This window comes from Haliotis rufescens, unplaced genomic scaffold (assembly GCF_023055435.1).
Source record: "Haliotis rufescens isolate VD_foot unplaced genomic scaffold, xgHalRufe1.0.p SCAF_6, whole genome shotgun sequence".
Classification (NCBI taxonomy): domain Eukaryota; kingdom Metazoa; phylum Mollusca; class Gastropoda; order Lepetellida; family Haliotidae; genus Haliotis; species Haliotis rufescens.
In genome coordinates, this window is record NW_025964334.1 from 27,100,369 (window position 1) to 27,122,682 (window position 22,314).

Consider the following 22,314-nt stretch of genomic DNA (forward strand, 5'->3'; position numbering starts at 1 on the left):
TTTGTCAACATATATTTTAAAATGTAATTGTAAAAGTGTTTCACATTTTAATGATAAACATATATTGGGTATGTTGACAAAGAAATTTCTTATCAGCTGATATTTTCTTAATCATTTTTAGTTTTTTAACATAATTCAAATTTTATTGTACAGCAGCAAATGTTTTCTGCCTTCCTTCATTCCTTGTCATCTGTTTTCCTCAAGGTTTGTTAGAGAGACAAACAACAACCGTGTTGGTGGACCTCGCCATCGGTCCCACTCCCGGGGTGAGGAGGACGAAACCGACTACCCCCCAAACCCAGAGCTACAGAGGTCTTGGAAGGACCCCGGGAGTTACCGCAAGATGCATCGCGAAGAGGACATGGAGCCTCCAGACCCAAGAGACTTCAGCCAAGAGTACCCAGCACCCCATGAGGGAGGCCCTTACGATGACCGCAGGAGAGATGATGGCCACTATCAGGAGCATCACGACCCCAGGGATCCCAGGTCTGGGTACCCCCCAAGTAACCGGAGTAGTCATGCTGGAAGCATGGTGGAAAATCCTTCAAATCGGAACTCAAGAGACTTTAGATCACATCCTGATGACTTTGGCCCAGAAGATGGCCACCATCCAGATAGGTTGGGGGATGCTCATGACAGGAATAGCATGTCAAGGAATAGTGACAGAAACAGTATGTCAAGGCCGTATCAGCAGGATAGCTTATCCAGGCCTCATATGAAGGATAACAATTCGCGGCCATATGAGAGGGATAGTTTTTCAAGGCCTCATGAAAGAGACAGCTTATCACAGCCTCATGAAAGGGATAGCTTGTCAAGGCCTTATGAGAGGGATAGCTTATCTAGACCCTATGAGAGGGATAGCTTGTCAAGACCTCATGAGAGAGATAGTCTTTCAAGGCCTCATGAAAGGGATAGCTTATCTAGGCCCTATGAGAGGGAAAGCTTGTCAAGGCCTCACGAGAGAGATAGCTATGCAAGGCAAAGTGATCGAAATAGTATGTCCCGCATGAATGATAGAAATAGTATGTCCCGCATGAATGATCGAAATAGTATGTCTCGTATGAGTGATCGGAACAGTATGTCTCGTATGAGTGATCGGAACAGTATGTCTCGGATGAGTGATCGGAACAGTTTGTCAAGAGCCAGTGATCCTAACATGATGAGACCTCATGACCGAAACAGTATGTCGACAGTGTCGAGAGCTAGTGTTGATGGCAGATACAATGTCAATGATCCATATAATAGGGAGAACATGGAGAGAAATAGGATGACTGAGGAGAGGGATAGGAGCTTAAGTCAAAATAGAGGCAGTATGAGTGATCCAAGACACAGTTTTACTGATCCCAGGGGAAGTTACTCCAGGGCAGATCTTCAAGAACATCATTTGGAAGGGGAAGACCCATATGCTCGCATACGTGACATGCAAAGGTCAGGGTCACATGGGTTTAATCCTTATGACCAGAGAGACTCACAAGGTCTGCCTGAGTCATATGGGCAAGAAACAGATCCAAGATTTGGGCACCCACAAGAACCTGACCAGCGAAGGTATGGCAGCAGAGACCAAGAAGATCCACACAGTGGGGACCATTATGGCCAAGATTCAAGGGATGTGGATCCTCGGGTTGTGGATCCTCGACTTGTGGATCCACGGGGCAATCCTGCCGAAAGTTGGGGTTACCAAGGTACTCCAAATGAGAGAGATACTCAGAGGGATTCCTATTCCAGAGGTCCTTACAGTCAGGATAGATATCCAGCAGAGGATGAAGATCCTGGCTTCAGAGAACAAAGGATTCCTCAAGATGATGTTGTACTTGGTAGTCATGGTGCTTTGTATCCAGACGAAAATTATCAACCAACAGAGCATCGCCAAATACAATCAGGTAATAATGGGCCCCAAAGGGACAGATTATCCAGAGCATCCGAGTTCTCAGGCATGGGCAGTAACCATGGAGACAGAGCTTCCAGAGCATCAGACTATCCTGAACATGATGGTCACCATGGTGACAGGTCTTCCAGAGCTTCTGATTACCCTAATGCTAACGGCTACCATGGTGACAGGTCTTCCAGAGCTTCTGATTACCCAAATGCTAATGGTTACCAAGGAGAGAGATCATCTAGGGCTATGGACCAACCTCCATCAGATGATAGGGATGGATCCTTCCAACGTTCAGATATGCCAGGTTTGAGGCCGTCATCGTCTGGCAGCAATCTAGCTGGACCACATGACATGAGATACGGTGGCTATCCCACTGAGGGATCCCCGCATGGTTCCGACTCCCCGAGGAGGCACCAATCCCTCACTGTAAACATCCCACCAACCTATGTGAACTTGTCTGCAGACCCTCAAGGTCAGGGAAATGAGGAGTCCCCGGGCAGACCTCCATATCCCACTCAGATACGCAAGGAAATGGCCAGAGAGCTTGCCCAGACAAAGACGCCCCGAACATCGCATGATTTAGTTGTATCTGTTGAGAATGAAGCACGCAGGAGGCAGGAGGCACCCTTCTTCCAGTACCCATCTCCACGGAATGGAGAACCTGCACAACAGGTTAGAGTTTAGTCATGGTCAGAATAATTATTTTATTTTGACCAGATTACTTTTTATCTATATCTTTATGTAGGGAATTGTAAGTTTTGGAAAATATATAGCATATTTTTACAGTCGTAAAGCTTTTATGTCATTGATATGGAAAGTTGAATAATATTTTGATAAGTGAACTTTTTATTCAGCGTGATCCAAGGGAGGTAATTCAAGAAGGCAGGGAAAGAGACAGTGTCGGACAAGGCTCAGATGAACAACAGTTATCAATGTCAAACAGGTATGAGATCCCAGTTGGCTATGGGCGAATTGAACCTCAGAAGCAAACCAGAGACGTCGACAGAGGTGAAGGTCGTCCTCAAAGTGGGGGAGGGGCACAGGAACTGAGAAGTGCATACGAAAGAGTCCAACAGCTGCGACAGAGCCAGCGAGACCTTACAGCAGGTAGGAACCAACTGTCTAAATGTATTTTCATGTTATTATATGTTGTCCATGTATTGTATTTCTTCAATCTGAGGGAGATTCCTTGTGATGACCATTGTAAGGGAATTGTCATCCTGTTGTTTCTGTCAATCTGATAGATGTTGTTTTGAGTTGGTCACAAGTCTCTCTAACTCATCTCTCATGATTATCGTTTAATATCTGTGCATTGTAGATGTTAATACTCATTGTAGCTGTTCCTTATATGCCACGATCTATTATCAGCTCATCTTGTAGAAAACTTTAAAATGTTATCCAATTGAAAATACTTTAAACCATAAATTTTTGATCAGCAAGGAAAAGTTTGGACACAATTCAACCTCCTGTTCAACTCAAGGATACCAAGCGGGAAGACCCCATTTACTCAGACACCGAAACTAGAGTACCCAGCCCTATAGTATATAGTCCTGGGGGCTCGTATGTTAAGAACCTAGATGAACCGGAAGACTTGTATGAACGAGGATCAGCATTCCGTCCTCCATCGTCCTGCACTAGCAGTATCAAGGGAGATAACTCCACCTTGGAACGGAAACCCACCGAGAACTCCCCATTTCAGGCTAGCAATGATTTGAGGTCACACTTTTACCAAAGTCCAGTAGATACAGGACAGAGGGAGGCTGAGGACCATGACGGAAATTACATTCAAATGACAAGAGAAATTGCAAGAGAGATCGGCAAAAGTTATATTCAGGACAAATGGACAGGTACCCTAGTGTTCCCTGCTGCCAACATTTCAGATCTATACCACCACTGACTCTAATGACAAGTTCAACTCTGTTCTAACAGTTCATAGCCCTGATGTTTGCCATTATTCAGTTCAGCTAACCTCATCCCGGGTGTGCATGGCCAGTCAGCTGACTACAACTAATAATGCACCTGATCATGCATGAGGCACCGTTTCCAAACTCACACAAGTTTGTTACACATATTGCAGTAGCAACACTATGATGCTGATATATTGTAGTATTTATGACGACTTTCTTTCAGCTATGATATTGATATTAACTAATTGTTTTCCTTGTTTCACTTATCAAGGGGTGTTGCATTGTCAAAATCTTATCTTTAAACTACTGCAGAACCCTGTAACCTTGTACCATTATGTCGAACATATTCTCCAGGTCTGACCACCTTATGATATAAAAAGGTACAAATGTGCTTGCTTTTCTTGAATTTGAGAAAAATATTCTCAACGCTGTCTCTAACCTAGGACTTGGTCCCAACTTTGACATTACTATAGAATTGTGTACCTTTATATCAATGTTGTCATTTGCAACTTTAACAGTTTTGAGAAGCCAAATAGGCATCTCATATAGCTGTGAGCAATTCTAGATACATGTTTATCTCGTACCATTCCTCACACATCTAACATCACTGTAAAAGTACAGTGGAATTTCAACTGATTGTTCAACCAGTGATTTACTTATCTTTTAATCCAATTGTACTGATAATCTTTATTGATAAATATTACATCATGAGTAGACATGATTAAAAACAAGGCGGCATGTCCTTGTTACATCAAGAAGTGGTAATCAACTTATATGTAAAAACTTATTTACGAACAAATGGTTTTTGATAAAAGGGATTGTGCTGCATGTTTTGGAGGGGAGATGTTTGAAATTTAAGATACCTGTTTGAGAAAGAAATTCTTGAAAGTTTGAATTTTATGTTTTTTGTCTTGATCATTAACAAAATGATATTTTGTTATTTTATTTTACACTTGACAACTGACATTTGGTGATGGATAATAGCAGTTTGCAAATAGCTCTCACCTGTAGCGAGCTTGTCCCTGTATAGTAGCAAGCTTGATGACTGTCTGTGTGGCAGGCCAATCACTAGTGCTTGCTGGTTACTCAATGCTATGGTGGAGAGCATCATCTATACAGGAGGAATGCATCATCCAGGCCTCAAAGTTGCGACTAAAACGGTCACCAATTCGACATAAATTTCAGTTTGTCCACTGTCTAAAACTCAGAGGTAGCCAAATGACTACCTTGAAAATATCTTGTGGCGACTAAACTTTATTGCTTCACATTTGAAGACACAAAAATAAATAACTGCTGATTGTGGAAAACACGTCTGCTAATAATTGTACTTGCATATAAGTCCTCCCAAAGTCAACAATGAACAGAAATACATAAATATTAATGAAATTAGTATTTTATTTCAGTTGACAATGCTCATTAGATTAGTAAGGATATATCTAAATTGCATAAATTGCTTCATTGTTTGAGTCACAAATAACAAAAATCAAGTACAGTTTCCACTAAAATACAATTTCAAGACTAGTGCTATGACTTGTACATATTATGATAGTTATTTGATAAAAGATAATTTCAAATGCTTTTGGCTACCTACAATATTGGCTTGACTGCTTGATTTTACCACCGACTACCTGGAACAAAATGCTTGTAGCATATGGCTACATGGTAATAATTTAAACTTTGAGGCCTGTCATCAACAATGTTTAAGTCTGTCTAAACTTTATCAAGCTTTATCAAACTTTCACCTAATGGTGCTTCCATGGCAGAATAGACCCCTAAGACCTGTTGCAAGAGCAGACTAATGAAGGTCAAGTCACGATTAAGTCATGTGAACCGGTTGATTGCGGTCGGATGGGTTGTGTTGTTGTTCATGCATTCCGTTATTATGCTTCTGTGGGCACGGGTGGCAATGTAGTCTGAGTCACTGCAATTTGCTGCATCCCTTGGTCACACCAGAAACCTAGGATTGTGGGTTCAAGTCCCGGTTAAACCCCAAATATGTTTCTAGATTGTCAGCATGTCTCTGACCTGCTTCACTTTGGGCTTACCTCCCACATTAAACGAACACTGGAATACTGTTTAAAGCAGCATTAAGCCCAACTCACTCATTCACTTATTATGCTTTTATTCAACAAAATTATAAATTAACTCGCTGTTTGGCATATTCAGGCAATATCATTTGAAAAGATTTAGTTTAGATTGTCCTTAGACAGTACTGTATATTTTTTTTTTTTTTTTTTTTTTTTTTGGGGGGGGGGATGTTATACTGCGCTAACCGAAACATCTAAGTTTGTGTACCCTTGCAGTAACCCCCCCCTGGTGTGTGCCTATTCCTCTGGGGAATTGTGTCCACCAACTGCACCTGTGTCTGACTGTAAGGAGTCATGTTTCAGGTCCCAGAGAGGAGACATATGCCAGACCACAGAAGAAGAAACTGCCCAGAGCCATGTCAACAGTGAAGGAGGATCCCAACATGTCCGACGGAGATGTGCTGGTGAGGAGGGTGTGGGGCTGTTGTTGAGGTGGGGTGGGGCTGTTGTGAGGAGAGGGTAGGGCTGGTGCAGAGGGGGTGGGGCTGTTCAGGTGGGGTGGGGTGGGGCTGTTGTGAGGAGAGGGTAGGGCTGGTGCAGAGGGGGTGGGGCTGTTCAGGTGGGGTGGGGCTGGTGCGGAGGGGGTGGGGCTGTTGTTGAGGTGGGGCGGGGCTGGTGAGGAAGGGTGGGGCTGTGAGGATGTGGTGGGGCTGTGAGGAAGGGTGGAGCTGTTGTTGAGGTAGGGTGGGGCTGTTGTGAGGAGAGGGTCGGGCTGGTGCAGAGGGGGTGGGGCTGTTCAGGTGGGGTGGGGCTGGTGCACAGGGGGTGGGGCTGGTAGGAAGGCAGTGGGGCTGTGAGAAGGGGTTGGGGCTGTGAAGAGGGGATGGGGCTGTGAAGAGGGAGTGGGGCTGGTGAGAAGGTGGTGGGGCTGTGAGGAGGGCGTGGGGCTGTTGTTGAGGTTGGCTGGGGCTGGTGCAGAGGGGGTGGGGCTGTGAGGAGAGGGTGGGTGTACGAGGAGTGGGGTGGGTCTGTTGTTGAGGTGAGTTCGGGCTGGTAAGGAACGGGTGGGGCTGTGAAGAGGGATGGGTCTGTTGTTGAGGTGGGGTGGGGCTGGTGAGGAATGGATGGGGCTGTGAGGAAGGGTGGGGCTGTTTGGAAGGGTGGGGCTGATCTAGAGGGTCCTTGGGCTGTGTTTAGATGTTGGTACTGTGAGATGGGTTTTTCATTAGGCTATTGTTTGGTGATGAGGCTGTTGGGTTGGTTGCTGGCGGTTTGTGCCCGTGATGAGGTTGATGCTTTTGTTTAGCAGTTGGGCTGATTTTGGTTAGTGTTTGGGGTGGTGTTTTTAGGTTGGCAGTTGGGTAGATGGTTGTTGTTTGGGCTATGTTGAGCAGTGGGCTGAATAATTGGGGGACTGGGCTGTTGTTGTGAAATGGTGCTGTTATTATTTGGTGGTGGGATTGCATTTAGTTTGTTGGGGATGATGAGATCATGCACCTTTGTATTTAAATAGCATGTAAATCTCAAGAAAGTAGTCATAACAAAAAGGATGATGTCTTTTTTTTCAGACCACAAGAGAAATAAAGAATCTCAACAAGAAATACCCAATCAATGGCAGCCGAGTCAGGATGAGCATATCTGCTGGGGACCTCATTGGCAAAACTGTAAGTACAATGTCTAGTAATGTACCCTTATGATATTTTGTGGGGAGAGTGTGAGACACATGCTGTCCAGGGAGCTGACAATGCAATTGAAACTCTGATGAGTTGACAAGGGTAATAATGTTATGAGATTTGATCATAATCCTCTTGGGTGAAGAGCCTTGCCTTCTATGAGTGACACATAATCATCATGAGGACATCACTATTATTATTATTATTATTATTATTATTATTATTATTATCATCATCATCATAATCATCATTATCATCTCATCAATATAATTTTTATTATTATTATTATTATTATCATCATCATTCTTATTATTATTATTATTATTATTCAGCATGATGAGCTGGTGCTGCTGCTGATCCAACTGCGGAGGAACCAGTCCGCCCTGGAGAAGGCCAAGGACTTCTACCGCCAGAGACTGCAGGAGCGGCGCCTCAGTGAACGCGAGTACAAGAGGCAGTGAGTAGGCCCTGTCAGGGTGATATACAGAGATATGCACTAACACAGTTCCAGACTACAGGTCATACAGTGAAAACAAGGAATGTCTGGTCTGCAGTACATTGTATGGAATGCATCTAGAAGACATGGATACCTTTTAATTTACCAACAACTGGAAGGCCAACAGCCTCATACCAAATGTCTACTTGTTTGAATGCACAGTGATCCATTGACTGAGCAATCCCTCGGAACTAGTTTCAATGGACAGTGATCTGTTTAATAATCTGTAATGGTTTTATATTTGTTTCAAAGCACAGTGTTCCATTGAATAGGCAATAATGTCTGTATTATTGTTTGATTGCACAGTGATCTGTTGAATGAGCAATAATGTCTACTTGGTGACCAAGGTGAGCTTATGCCTTACCATAGCGTCAGTCGTCCGTCCACCGTACGTACGTCAACAATTTATTCAAACGACTTGGGGAATTAACCAAATTTGACTGGAAGCATCCCTAGGTGGTGGGGATTCAAAATTGTACAAATGGTGGGGCTGATCCCCCAAAGGGCTGAGGGGCGGGGCCATATAGGGGTAATCTGGCTTTATTGCTTTAAACGACTTCTTCTCTGGAACTCAGAGATAGATATCAACCATATTTGGTTGGAAGCATTCTCCGGTGGTGAGGATTCAATGATTGCGTAAATATCCAGGTGAGCGATACAGTCGCTATGGGCCTCTTGTATGAATGTACACATACCCCTTGATTGGGCAGTAATGTCGAACTTGTTCGAATGTACACATACCCCTTGATTGGGCAATATTGTCGAACTTGTTTGAATGCACAGTGTTCTGTTGAAGGGGAAATAATGTCTACTTGTTTGAATGTACACATATCCATTGATTGGGCAACAATGTCAAACTTGTTTGATCAGTCGATTGGTCAATATTATCTGTATGCTTTTCTAAATGCACCTTTTGTCTGTTGACTGGTTATGATAAGTACTAATTGCATACGTGTCCGTTGAGGGAGTAATGATGTGTACATGTTTGCAGGCGCTCCAACTCGGAGGGAGAGCTAGACCATGAGGTGGAGCAGGACCACCAGATGTACAAGGACTACAAGACTCAGCTGGAGGAACTGGAGAACAAGGTGGGGCACACCCACCAGGAGAAAACCTGTGCAAATAGGGAAAACTATTAAGGGTTTTGTTTTAGATTATTTTCATATGACCAGCCAGACTTGTTTTTTTCATCCAGTCTAGTCTAAAACAAATTCAGTGATGACAAAACTTCATGACATTTTATCTTAATTTCGTCTGACCAACAATTTCTAAGATTGATTTGAATAAAATGTTTTCAAATTATACCTTTATATACTCTTTTTATGGATAAGAAAAGTAAACAAGTAAGACCTAATTGAAGTTACTCAACATTGCTCATGGACACTGATAATAAAGTAAACAAATATGACAGGGTTTTTTCCTTGTCAGTGTGTAATGTGTTTTATGTAACCCTGTAATGTGATGTGTGACTGACAGTCGTCATGTGTTTTGTTCAGTTGGAGGTGTACAAGCCCCTCATTAACCTGGTGGACAACATGGTGACTATGGGCAGTCTGTACGGGGGAGACAACTACATGCTGGCCACTCAGTACAGGAAGGTGTGTACGATGGTTATACCACTCTGTTAGAATATTCAGATATTAGGAATGTGTTGAATAGCTCTTGATGCTCAGTATAGGAAAGTGTGTACGATGGTTATTCCGCTCTGTTAGAATGTTCAGATATTAGGAATGTGTTGAATAGCTCTTGATGCTCAGTATAGGAAAGTGTGTACGATGGTTACTCCGCCTGTTAGAATGTTCAGATATTTGGAATGTGTTGAATAGCTATTGATGCTCAGTAGAGGAAGGTGTGTATGATTGTTAGACCACTCTGTAAGAATGTTCAGATATTAGGAATGTGTTGAATAGCTCTTGATGCTCAGTATAGGAAGGTGTGTACAATGGTTATACCTGTCTATTAGAATATTCAGTTAATAGGAATGTGGTGAATAGCTCTTGAGGCTCAGTACAAGAAGGTGATACTGCTTTGGGAATATTCAGATATCAGAAATATGTTGATGTTACTTCATGAAGCTCATAGTTGAGGAAGGGGGTGTACACTGCTTTTTATACTGTTCTTGGAGTTACAGGATAATGGTAATATCATATGTTGATGAAGTTTATACAAAAAAAATGTCTGTACAGATTTTCGGCCTTGAACCTTGTTCTTACACTTGTTACATGAATATTTTCCTTGTTTTGTTGAGCAGTATTTTGAACATGCCTCCAGTTGGTCTGACTCTTGTTTGTTCATGTTGCTAGCACCTGCTCCGGCCAGACCAGTACACAGAACCCCGGGACATGCTGCTGTTCTCACGACAACACCAGGAGAAAAAGTTTGTCCAGGAGATTGAGCAGGAGATCAAACAGCTGTCAGCTGAGGAGGTGGATCTTGAGGTTTGTCTCAACAATTTGATACTGCCTTTTTGTAATAAGTAATGTTTCAGTTTGGTACTGAGTACCAGTGATCTTGAGGTGCTGCAATTCACTGTGCAGTTGTTCCCCTTATATATGCCAGGATGTTGTTTGAATGCTAATGGTAAATGTCTACCGCCTGTGTCAGTGCTCCCACATTACGTTGATATCATTCAGATACTTTTTGTAGCAATGTTGAACCTCAGTCACTCAATTTAGCACTCGTGGCCAAGATGTCCGGGTTGAAGAAAAGTAGGAATCAGAAAGGTAGCGTGAATATCATTTACAACCTTGCTGTGTTGGTGTCATGCCATATCTATAGGGTTGATCAGGACCCACAATTCTACTAACAGGCCATCATGAATAGTGTTTTCAATGTGAATTTGAGAACTGTTTTTGCATGGCCAGACATATGTTCCTGACAGATATTTTACTGGTATAGCTGTAATGTTGCTGACTGACATCAAATACCATTCACTTTTTTCTGCTATTTTATGTTTTGTTCCAGGAGAAACTCGAGAGACTCTATGAGCTGGATCGGAATCTGCAAGAGCAGTCCTTCAAGGTTGTCAGTTTCAGGGAGGATAAGGTTTGTACTCCAGGAAATTATACAAATCATTCAGACACATGTATGTATCTTGGACTTTCCACTGTTAGTCGCTGAACATGCAGTGTACCGCTTGGTTTCCTAGACCACTCACTTATTTACACCAACCTGTTCAGAACATGACACAACTTATGTTCTTGTCCAGGACATGACACCTACTGACATTTCTATGACATTTTATTCCAGAACATGACACCTTCTGATGTGTCTGTCCAAGACATGACACCATCTGATGTGTCTGTCCAAGACATGACACCTTCTGACGTGTCTGTCCAAGATATGACACCCTCTGATGTGTCTGTCCAAGACATGACACCTTCTGATGTGTCTGTCCAAGACATGACACCCTCTGATGTGTCTGTCCAAGACATGACACCTTCTGATGTGTCTGTCCAAGACATGACACCCTCTGATGTGTCTGTCCAAGACATGACACCTTCTGATGTGTCTGTCCAAGACATGACACCTTCTGATGTGTCTGTCCAAGACATGACACCTTTTGATGTGTCTGTCCAAGACATGACCCCTATCGATATAGCTGTCTGCAACATGACACCCACTAATGTTCCTGTCCAGGAATGGCACCTACTGACATTTCTGTGACATTTCAGAACATGACGCCTACTGACAGTTTTGTCAAGGACTTATGACATCTGCTGTTTCTGTCCAAGACATGACACCTACTGACAGTTTTGTCAAGGACATATGACACCTGCTGTTTCTGTCTAAAACATGACACCCACTGACATTTTTGTCAAGGACATATGACACCTGCTGTTTCTGTCCAAGACATGACACCTACTGACAGTTTTGTCAAGGACTTATGACACCTGCTGTTTCAGTCCAAGACATGACACCTACTTATGTTTTTGTCCAAGACATGACACTACTGACATTTCTGTCCAAGACATGACACCTACTGACATTTTTGTCAAGGACTTATGACACCTGCTGTTTCTGTCCAAGACATGACACCTACTGACAGTTTTGTCAAGGACTTATGACACCTGCTGTTTCTGTCCAAGACATGACACCTACTGACAGTTTTGTCAAGGACTTATGACACCTGCTGTTTCTGTCCAAGACATGACACCTACTGACAGTTTTGTCAAGGACTTATGACACCTGCTGTTTCAGTCCAATACATCACACCTACTTATGTTTTTGTCCAGGACATGACACTACTGGCATTTCAGTCCAGGACATCACACTACTGATGTCTGTATTTCAGGAGCTTCTAGAGAAAGCCCTGCAGGGGATCATCAGGCAGCAGGACCACTGGCGGAACGACCCGCGTGAGATGAGCAAGCTGGTGCACCAGCAGCTGACCATTGAGAAGGAGTTGTCCCTCATCATGCAACAGCTAGCGGAGGCATCACAGGTCAGTGATCACATGCAATGTTATGACATACAGGCACAATAAACAGTTTCACAGTGTCTTGTTACTTTTACAATAGAGGACCATGATGTTTGGCAGAAAAACAGCTCTGACTTGTAATGAGTCTTAGTTCTTAACGGCTTTGGGATAACCTAATGGTTAAGTGGTCTGTTATCACTTTAGGACCTTGATTTAATAAGGTACAATATGCGAAAAGCATTCTTGTTGTCAAAGCATTGATGTCATTGGGAGGACTCCCATCAGGAAATAATGTCGAAACTTCATATCCGCCCATGTAATTATTCTGCCTAGTGAAATATAGATGCGAGAATTTGAAGACGAGTGTACTTGTTAACCCAAGAACTGTGAAGCAAACACACTGTTGGAGTTACTGAGCTGGAATTGATGTGTACTTGAGAGGATAATGTGTTGCAGGAGCTGGAGGAAACCACGGCGGAGAACAACAAGCTGGAGCATGAGGTGGCACTTCTGAGGACCAAGGTTAATGGGGAACTCTCCAGGAGTAGGAGCGCTGTGTCTCTGGTAGGTCACAGCATAGACAAACTAATATGAGGAATCGGAGTAGAGGGGTAGCCTCAAAGCTAAAGCGTTCACTTGTGACACTGAAGGCCTGGGTCGGTTCCCTACATGGTACAGTGTATAAAGCCCATTTCTGGTGCTCTGATATTGCTGGAATGTTGCTAAAAGCAACATAAAACCCATCTCACTCACGCTACAACTCTATCACTCTTTGAGGATTTACTTATATACTAATTTTATATAATTTAGTTATGGCCCATGGTTTGTAAACATCATACCTGTGTTGGTCTTACCCAAGTGATACAGTTTAAGGATCTTCACCACTTTGGGCCTTTTCCCACATGCTGTGATATGAAATACTGTTCAAAGTGACATCAAACACAACTCACTTTTGTTCAAAGTTTGTGTGGGTATCAGTTTTGAAGTTTATTAATGGACTTGTGTACATCAAGAAACATCAAGTGGTTACCCGATTTAGAAAAGGTCCCCAAGGTTCTATTACTAACTTGGATTTAGTGAACAGACTTGACTTGCTTGAATCTTTGTCATCATACACAGATGATGTGTGACGGTGCTCATAATATCAAGCACAGGTTTGTCTGTCCCTGATTCAGTTACTTACTGGCCACTGTGTTATATTTGGAATATTGCAGACTATTTATTGCTATAGCAACACAAACAAATGTAACCACTGAACACTCTCCCCCCTATGTGGTGCTGCAGGGCGGAGGAGACACTGAGAAGACCAAGCAGCAGATGGAGAAGGAACTCGCCAAGGTGAACAACATCATGGCCGGACTGTCAGCTGAGAGAGGCCGCCTGTCCCAGGCCATGAACACACTCAGACGCTCCTCTTCAGGCACCCAGCTTGCAGCCCTCATGGATAAAGGTACACAGGACGTCAGTAGACGGGGCTTCTTCCTCAATCAGTAGACATGGCTTCTTCCTCAATCAGTAGACATGGCTTCTTCCTCAATCAGTAGACACAGCTTTTTCCTCAATCAGTAGACATGGCTCCTTCCTCAATCAGTAGACATGGCTCCTTCCTCAATCAGTAGACATAGCTTCTTCCTCAATCAGTAGACATGGCTTCTTCCTCAATCAGTAGACACAGCTTTTTCCTCAATCAGTAGACATGGCTCCTTCCTCAATCAGTAGACATGGCTCCTTCCTCAATCAGTAGACATGGCTTCTTCCTCAATCAGTAGACACAGCTTCTTCCTCAATCAGTAGACACAGCTTTTTCCTCAATCAGTAGACATGGCTCCTTCCTCAATCAGTAGACATGGCTTCTTCCTCAATCAGTAGACGTGGCTTCTTCCTCAATCAGTAGACGTGGCTTCTTCCTCAATCAGTAGACATGGCTTCTTCCTCAATCAGTAGACATGGCTTCTTCCTCAATCAGTAGACATGACTTCTTCCTCAATCAGTAGACATGGCTTCTTCCTCAATCAGTAGACATGGCTTCTTCCTCAATCAGTAGACATGACTTCTTCCTCAATCAGTAGACATGGCTTCTTCCTCAATCAGTAGACATGGCTTCTTCCTCAATCAGTAGACACAGCTTCTTCCTCAATCAGTAGACATGGCTTCTTCCTCAATCAGTAGACATGGCTCCTTCCTCAATCAGTAGACATGACTTCTTCCTCAATCAGTAGACATGGCTTCTTCCTCAATCAGTAGACATGGCTTCTTCCTCAATCAGTAGACACAGCTTCTTCCTCAATCAGTAGACATGGCTTCTTCCTCAATCAGTAGACATGGCTTCTTCCTCAATCAGTAGACATGGCTTCTTCCTCAACCAGTAGACATGGCTTCTTCCTCAACCAGTAGATATGGCTTCTTCCTCAATCAGTAGACTTGGCTTCTTCCTCAATCAGTAGACATGGCTTCTTCCTCAATCAGTAGACATGGCTTCTTCCTCAATCAGTAGACATGGCTTCTTCCTCAACCAGTAGACATGGCTTCTTCCTCAACCAGTAGATATGGCTTCTTCCTCAATCAGTAGACACGGCTTCTTCCTCAATCAGTAGACATGGCTTCTTCCGCAATCAGTAGACATTGCTTCAGGTTGATTTTGAACTTTTGGACATGGGCGCCTTACAATAAGTAATTGTTTATAAAACAGTTCTACCTATTTGGGATATTTCAGTGTGTAATGTGTACGCAATGATGCATTGTTCACCCAAAACACATTTCATGCATATATTTCTGTATGATTTGAAAAAAAATGTTAAAATTTTGACCCAAGTGTTAGAACTATTTCTTGCACTTAAGGTACTGACAGTTGGTCATTACTTGAATGATAGCTTTTGTCTGGACTACCATACTCATGGGTATGTAGAAACATTTTTATGTAACCTTGGTAGTCTAAGGCTGTGCAGAGTTGCATCCCTTGAGCATGTTTCTAGATTTGTCAGCACCATACCCGTGCTTGTTGGTTTCAGCAGATTGATGAATGTCTAAGGACTGGACCCCCTTGTTCTGTTCAAAGCCTGTTCAAAGCCATGTTTAACCCAACCCACTTACTTACTCACTGTGGTAACACTTTGTACTTATTCCACTGTTCTTCTGATTTCAGACTCTGAGCCAACAAGGAAGAAGAACACAAGCTATATGATTACAGACCTGGATACAATGGAGAGTATTGACATGTCCGGCTCCAAGTCTCCCCGTAGCCCCCATCAACTGACCCCCAGATCCAAGAGCATGGGTGACCTACGGATGATGTCCCCAGGGACCCCAGGTGCTGACCAGGGGAAGGCAGTGGAGAGTCTAGGTCGACCCATGATGACCATGAGCTATGCAGAGGGCCTCAACCAGCCTGTGTCCAGATTCCCGGTCATCAGCCACCAGAGACAGCAGGTCAGTTGGAGAACCCACTTGAGGGCTCCTGGTTCCCGTTCTACAAAGTGATCTTAGTGCAAGGCCTGTCATAAGCCTATGTTAAAGTATGGGAGTTATGACCAGGCTCTCTATCATCAGAAACCAGAGACAGCAGGTCAGTTGGAGAACCCACTTGAGGGCTCCTGGTTCCCGTTCTTCAAAGTGATCTTAGTGCAAGGCCTGTCATAAGCCTATGTTAAAGTATGGGAGTTATGACCAGGCTCTCTGTCATCAGAAACCAGAGACAGCAGGTCAGTTGGAGAACCCACTTGAGGGCTCCTGGTTCCCGTTCTACAAAGTGATCTTAGTGCAAGGCCTGTCATAAGCCTATGTTAAAGTATGGGAGTTATGACCAGGCTCTCTGTCATCAGAAACCAGAGACAGCAGGTCAGTTGGAGAACCCACTTGAGGGCTCCTGGTTCCTGTTCCACAAAGTGATCTTAGTGCTATGACTATCATAAGCCTATGTTAAAGTATGGGAGTTAACATCTTAGCACTAAGATTTCTTTGTGGAATGGGGACCAGGTCAGATTGGGGAAAACTGAAATGAGGAATACTTAGTCAAAATGTGTGACTTTGTTTATTGTGCGTCATCATGCCAGGGTTAGAAATTGGAACTTGTCCTATAGTCCTTGCCAAACTGCCCAATGGTAAGGTATCATAAGGACTAGTAGAAAATTGCCATTTTTAAGGGTTTTGCTATATGTTATCATTATAAGGACTAGTGGACGAAAACTGTTAGTTGCTAATGCTGCATATAATGATGCCTCTTTGTACAAAGTATGGGAGCTACGATCACCTTGGTACTACAATCGCTTTGCTGAACGGGATCCAGATCATCAGCCTGCAGAGAGGTCAAGGTAGTGAAGTAGATATGTCACAACAGTACAAACGTTGATAGAATACCTTACACTGACTTTCATGTTACAGAGTAGTCTGGCAACTTCAACAGACGCCACAGACAACATGGTCGACCCCGATGACCCCAATGCCACCTGGGACATTAGTGAGGCAGATGACAACACCAAGAGGTTCTTCGGTAAGTGTCTTTTGTTCAGCCAGCGGCATGGGCGGCTTCAGTCATCTCCACCACTGTAGTTCACTGTGAAGAGTTGCATCACTTTGTCATGCCAGAATCCTACAGTCGTGGGTTCAAATCCCAGAATTGCCCTGATCATGATTTTTGTTTGTCAGCACCAGCCTTCATGGGTTTCACGAATTGGTAAATGTCTAAGAGCTGTATCACTTCGGGCTTTCCTCCCTCATACAGTTCACAAGATGTGATAAAACTATAATATCATAAATGACAACTCACTCACTCACTCACTCACTCACTCACTCACTCACTCACTCACTCACTCACTCACTCACTCACTCACTCACTCACTCACTCACTCACTTGCCCGGGATTCACCCACCCACTCCCTCACTCACTCACTCACTCCCTTGCCCGGGATTCCAGGGTACCTAGAGGAGAATATGTACCAATTATACAATGCTTCTCACAAGGACAGACCAATGGAATGTTGTTGCAATGTATGACATTCATGGTGTGACATTGTTATATATTGTCATTGACATTTGATATATGTAGCGCGAAGACATAAACAGATTAGTTATTTTGAGCTGCAGTAATGTTTAACCAGTAACAAGAAACAGGGCTGCCATTACTGGGGACATAAATGTGTTGGCCAAAGTAATCTTAGGCACAGACGCTTAATCGTTGCTCTGGTTATGACAGCACCTGCCTATTTTACCTTAGACAGTGCATACCAGAAATACTATTCATCTGGTTTGCGTTTGGTCTGTTGTTTAGCGCTGCAATATTCGAGCTATATGACGGCGGTCTATAAATAATCAAGCCTGGACCAGACAATCCAGTGATTGACATCATGAGCATCGATCCACGCAATTGGGATCGATGACATGCATCAACTAAGTCAGCGAGCCTGACCACCCGATCCCGTTAGTCGCCTTTTATGACAAGCTTAGTCGCCTTTAACGGCAAGCATGGGTTGCTGAAGACCTATTGTACCCCGGTTCTTCACGGGTCCACTATTCATCTGAAATATGCTGTACCAGAAGATTTTCATTATACGACAAGTACCCAAAGAAACACATTTATATACATATTTTCTCAATATGCTGAACTGTTCGAATTGTATCGCAGTACGTATTGTTGTATCAAGTTTTGTATCACGATTAACAGGTGTACCGGCAATATATCAGATCATCCAATGCTTTAAATCACTAATATGATGGATGCTCCATTTCTATTTGAGGTTTTTGTGCTGTGTTTATACCTGTCTTAAGTTATTGCTTTTCCAAATAAAGGATATCTTGCTCACAAGACCTGCAATGACCTTGGAATTCCTTGCAGGTATTATTCCCAGAGAACGACCAAAGGTGCTGACTGTTCGTGATGTGAAGCGCCAGTCTGAACAGAGGAAGGAGAGGGAGAAGATGCGACGTGAGGATGAAGGTATAGACATCAGTCGGGGGCATCGGGGGGACAGTGTAGTAGGCAGTGTAGTAGGCAATAGGCAGTGTAGTGGGTATGTATAAAAACAGCTCGCATAAATACCCAATGAAGCTTTTTCAGCATACGTACAAAGGAATAAAAAATCTGTCTATTTAGCTATCACTATATATTTCATCAACAACCAGACCTGTTGTGCATATTCGTGATTCCTGTGCACCCTTTTGAGTTGAGTTGATTGGTTCAACTGTGTCATATGGCCCTGTGACGCAGGGGTAGCATTATGCAGATGGCTGTTTCAATAAATGCTCGTTCCACCCGTGACGAACAGGTCTGGTTGTTGTTAAAATATAGTGATAGCTAAATAGACAGATTTTTTATTCATGCACCGATTGTCTTTAAATGTAATATCCAGTTATGTATGACTGTTTAATAATCTCATACCAACTTTGACTGGAGTAGGTCCGATAGTTTTTCAGATATTGTAGTAAACGTCGGTACCTTAAATTACCTTCCAGACTTTATGTAAAATGTCTCAAATTCTAAGTTGATGTTGACCTTTGAGATGACCTAGGCAAATGGAGGATCAGCTTGATGTTATGTTTGTATTGTAGGCAGCACTGGGTGGTATTCCGTGTCCAGCTCCCAACAGCTGCCCACAGACAGTGATGTAAGTGTTGTTCTCTTCTACACTATGGGCCCTCATCCTCATGACGCTATAACTAAAATACTGCTGTCTTCACTATTTGCTGACTGACTGTTCGTTGATTGCAGAAAGGGAGAGAGCTTTGATGTGTTTTTATGTAAAGGTCGTAACCTTCATCTGATAATAGATATGTATCCTCCCCTGGAATATTATGTAAAGGATACAGCAATCTGTACATCTTCCCGAGGCAAGAGAGTTAACTGACTATAAAAGTCCAGTTTCCACCTTTGCCGAACTAGGCTGGTATTATGGAGTTACATTTTGGCTGGACTAACGAGTCTATGCATAGTCCAATCACAATCGCGCAACAAAATCGAAATCCGGTTGGTAAACTGTCGTGCAGATTTCGGTCGATTGCAGGATTTGAAAAGCATATGCACCGCCAACTCGTTGTCAACAGATATTTTCGAAGTCTTTTCATGTTTTTAATCAAGGTGCTCACTTGATTTGATGCACTTCGCGATGTAAGACTCGTTTTATCACAATATAGATCTTGATTATCGATCAGATCATCTTGACTTGGCGCCACAATTTTGTTTGAAGCAAATGCAAGTGATATGAGAGGTGGAATCTGATTGGTCCTTAGGAGAGGCTTAGAAGGGACATAACTCGTAATAACCACTGGTGGCGCTACGATCGAGCCCAAGAATTCCAGCCCAGTTCAGCAAGGGTGGAGACTGGACTTTTAAAGTCAGTTAACTCCCTTGCCTCGGGAAGATGTGATCTGTATGACTTTGCCTGAAATAACTTTCTGGAAAAGAAATCAAAATTAGTTTACTCACACAACTTTGCTCATATGTTGGTTGGTTGGTTGGTTTGTTGTTTAATGCCGCACTCAGCAATATTCCAGCTATATGACGGCGGTCTGTAAATAATCGAGGCTGGACCAGACAATCTAGTGATTAACATCATGAGCATCGATCCTCGCAATAGGGATCGATGACATGCATCAACCAAGTCAGCCTGACCACCCGATCCCGTTAGTCGCCTTTTACGACAAGCATAGTCACCTTTTACGGCAAGCATGGGTTGCTGAAGACCTATTCTACCCCGGAATCTTCACGGGTCTGCTCATATGTAATAGTGGTGAATTAAACAGTCTGTTCACCATTTTAGTGATTTTTAGAGTTTTCTTTTGTGGAAGTTTTCTCTGAATCATGAGCTTTCTTTCTGATCATAATGGCTTAGCAAGAGCTTGGGCATAATAATTGCTGATATCAATTTCATATTTTGAAACTGCTGGACAAGAATCAATTAAGTGGTAATCTGTTTACAGAGATTCACATACTTCTTCATATCTTCAGAGCCTCTTATTAAATCATTGTTTTATTCTTGTTGATGTTTAAAACGCACAGTACAAAAATACATAAGTTACTCTGACAATTATTTGTTTCTCTCCAGTCTGAACTTCCCAACCACGTCCGCTATCCATCCGACATCAGTTCCAGCTATGCATCAGAGATCTCCCACATAGACCGAGCTGCTGACCCAGGTCCCGTGTATGAGAACCTGCCACATGCAGATCACCTGGCTCGCACAGCCTCTGTACCAGTCCTCACCAACTTCAACTCCAACCCAAGTTCACGCCGCTCATCCATCGGACTCTTTGCCCCCAAACCCTTCATCCCCTACCAAGACAAAACCAGCAGTGCAAGCGGCATCTTCACTGCACGGCCCTTCTTCAGTGAAATGGACTTGTCCTCAGAACAAGGCCCTCCTGATGGGAACCGTGACATGGTGCAGACGTCAAACAGTGCCTTCTCCACTCCTGTGGTGTTCAGACCTAATGGTGCGAGGTCGGCACAAGCATCCCGTGTGTATGCTCCTAAGCCATGGGCAAGAGAAGGTAGTGCTGGCATCTTCAATGTGAAGAAGTCCCCTAAAGGTCGTTACATGACAATATCAAGCAGTGAGCCCTACAAGAGGGAGACTTCATCATTATTGGGAAACACGTTGCACAGTTCGGCTGGGGATCTTATCATGAACAGATCGGTAAGTCTTGCTGGTGGTTCGTATGTAAATTATTAGATCCAATCATGGTTAACTATGACAATTATTGAAGTTCAGCAATCTGTAATTGTTGTTAACATGGTTAAGTGACAATGAGATTATTACATGCTGTTGTTGGATTCACCTTGGATGGTTACTGACACTGATTGAATTTGACCTGTTTGTTATGAGTAAGAAAATAATTATCTTTGTGTCTCTGGGGAGAAAAATAAGTTTGCTATAACCATTAATTTGTTATTCAGAATACGCTGCACATGTGATATTTATGTTATAATTACTAAATTAAAGACCCCTGGCCTGTGTTAAAAAACTCAAGCAAGTAGACCTACTTTTAGGCTTTAAAAACTAATCAGCAATCAATAACACTGCGACTGCTATTACTGTACTGCCTGCTATGATGTTTGCTGGAATATTGCCCAAAGTGGCATAAAACCACACTCACTCACTCACTGTACTGGACATTTTCAATGTTTATAGCTGGTAATTATCAGATTGGAGATTATTTGACAAAGTTACTGCAACAAATATGGCCTCATACATGGTTGGCGACTTTTATAACTGCTTGATCAACCTATATAGACAAACCCACACTTGATATGGTGCACATAAGGAAGAGAATTTATTCATCAGGTGATGAAGGAGTAAGCTTATACGCCTAAACGTGGTGTGCCTCATAATATAGAAGTTGACATCCATAAAATCTCTTCCTTATGTGTATCACTTCTAAATGCCTTTCAAAGACAAGGTACTTGTGGAAAATCACTAATTCTAGCGATCAATTACATTGTTTATTAGGAGCTTTGTTATGTATTTCCTTGTTTCCGATATAAGCAGTAAACCCTGATGTGACAATGAACTTGCAGTATGTCCAATGTGTCACTATTTAAACACGAACAAGGGAGAGTAGCATTTTTCGCTACAATTTCATGATTTATGGTCTACACTAGTCTGCACTTTGGAAATAGTTCATCAATAACATCAGAATGTACTAAGTGCATGTCATTTATTTATGTTCTACGGTATACTATTACACCAGAAGTTTCAGACAGGACATATAAATTAATGTATCATAATCTCTGAAAATAATTTTATATTTTAGAGTAGTGAATGTCCACACATAGAGAGATATAACAGCTATACTTAGTGTTCTTCCTTCAGATTGACAATGTGCCTGACATAGTGAAGAGCTCTACCCAGAAGGTGGACACAGAGCCGTTTGATGAATACACCATTGAGCGGGAGATTGTGAGTGAATTTCTGCCTAACTTTTATA

General features: G+C 42.8%; 1 protein-coding gene across 3 annotated transcripts in view; it reads left to right on the forward strand.

The window, feature by feature from the left end:
- LOC124118799 overlaps positions 1–22,314 on the forward strand; it is an 83,686-nt gene that overhangs the window by 49,944 nt on the left and 11,428 nt on the right. The window contains exons 10-29 of one of the 3 annotated variants that reach the window (XM_048386413.1): positions 205–2,000; positions 2,052–2,548; positions 2,731–2,983; positions 3,313–3,723; positions 6,174–6,274; positions 7,379–7,474; positions 7,816–7,940; positions 8,971–9,067; positions 9,476–9,577; positions 10,283–10,417; positions 10,944–11,024; positions 12,274–12,423; positions 12,856–12,963; positions 13,684–13,849; positions 15,542–15,825; positions 16,777–16,885; positions 18,227–18,328; positions 18,940–18,995; positions 20,433–21,023; positions 22,200–22,286. In XM_048386413.1, the coding sequence (XP_048242370.1) occupies positions 205–2,000; positions 2,052–2,548; positions 2,731–2,983; positions 3,313–3,723; positions 6,174–6,274; positions 7,379–7,474; positions 7,816–7,940; positions 8,971–9,067; positions 9,476–9,577; positions 10,283–10,417; positions 10,944–11,024; positions 12,274–12,423; positions 12,856–12,963; positions 13,684–13,849; positions 15,542–15,825; positions 16,777–16,885; positions 18,227–18,328; positions 18,940–18,995; positions 20,433–21,023; positions 22,200–22,286 (5,347 nt within the window). Of the gene's footprint in view, positions 1–204; positions 2,549–2,730; positions 2,984–3,312; positions 3,724–6,173; positions 6,275–7,378; positions 7,475–7,815; positions 7,941–8,970; positions 9,068–9,475; positions 9,578–10,282; positions 10,418–10,943; positions 11,025–12,273; positions 12,424–12,855; positions 12,964–13,683; positions 13,850–15,541; positions 15,826–16,776; positions 16,886–18,226; positions 18,329–18,939; positions 18,996–20,432; positions 21,024–22,199; positions 22,287–22,314 lie in introns of all 3 variants that reach the window. The other 2 variants (XM_046481097.2, XM_046481098.2) reach the window with 2 other exon arrangements.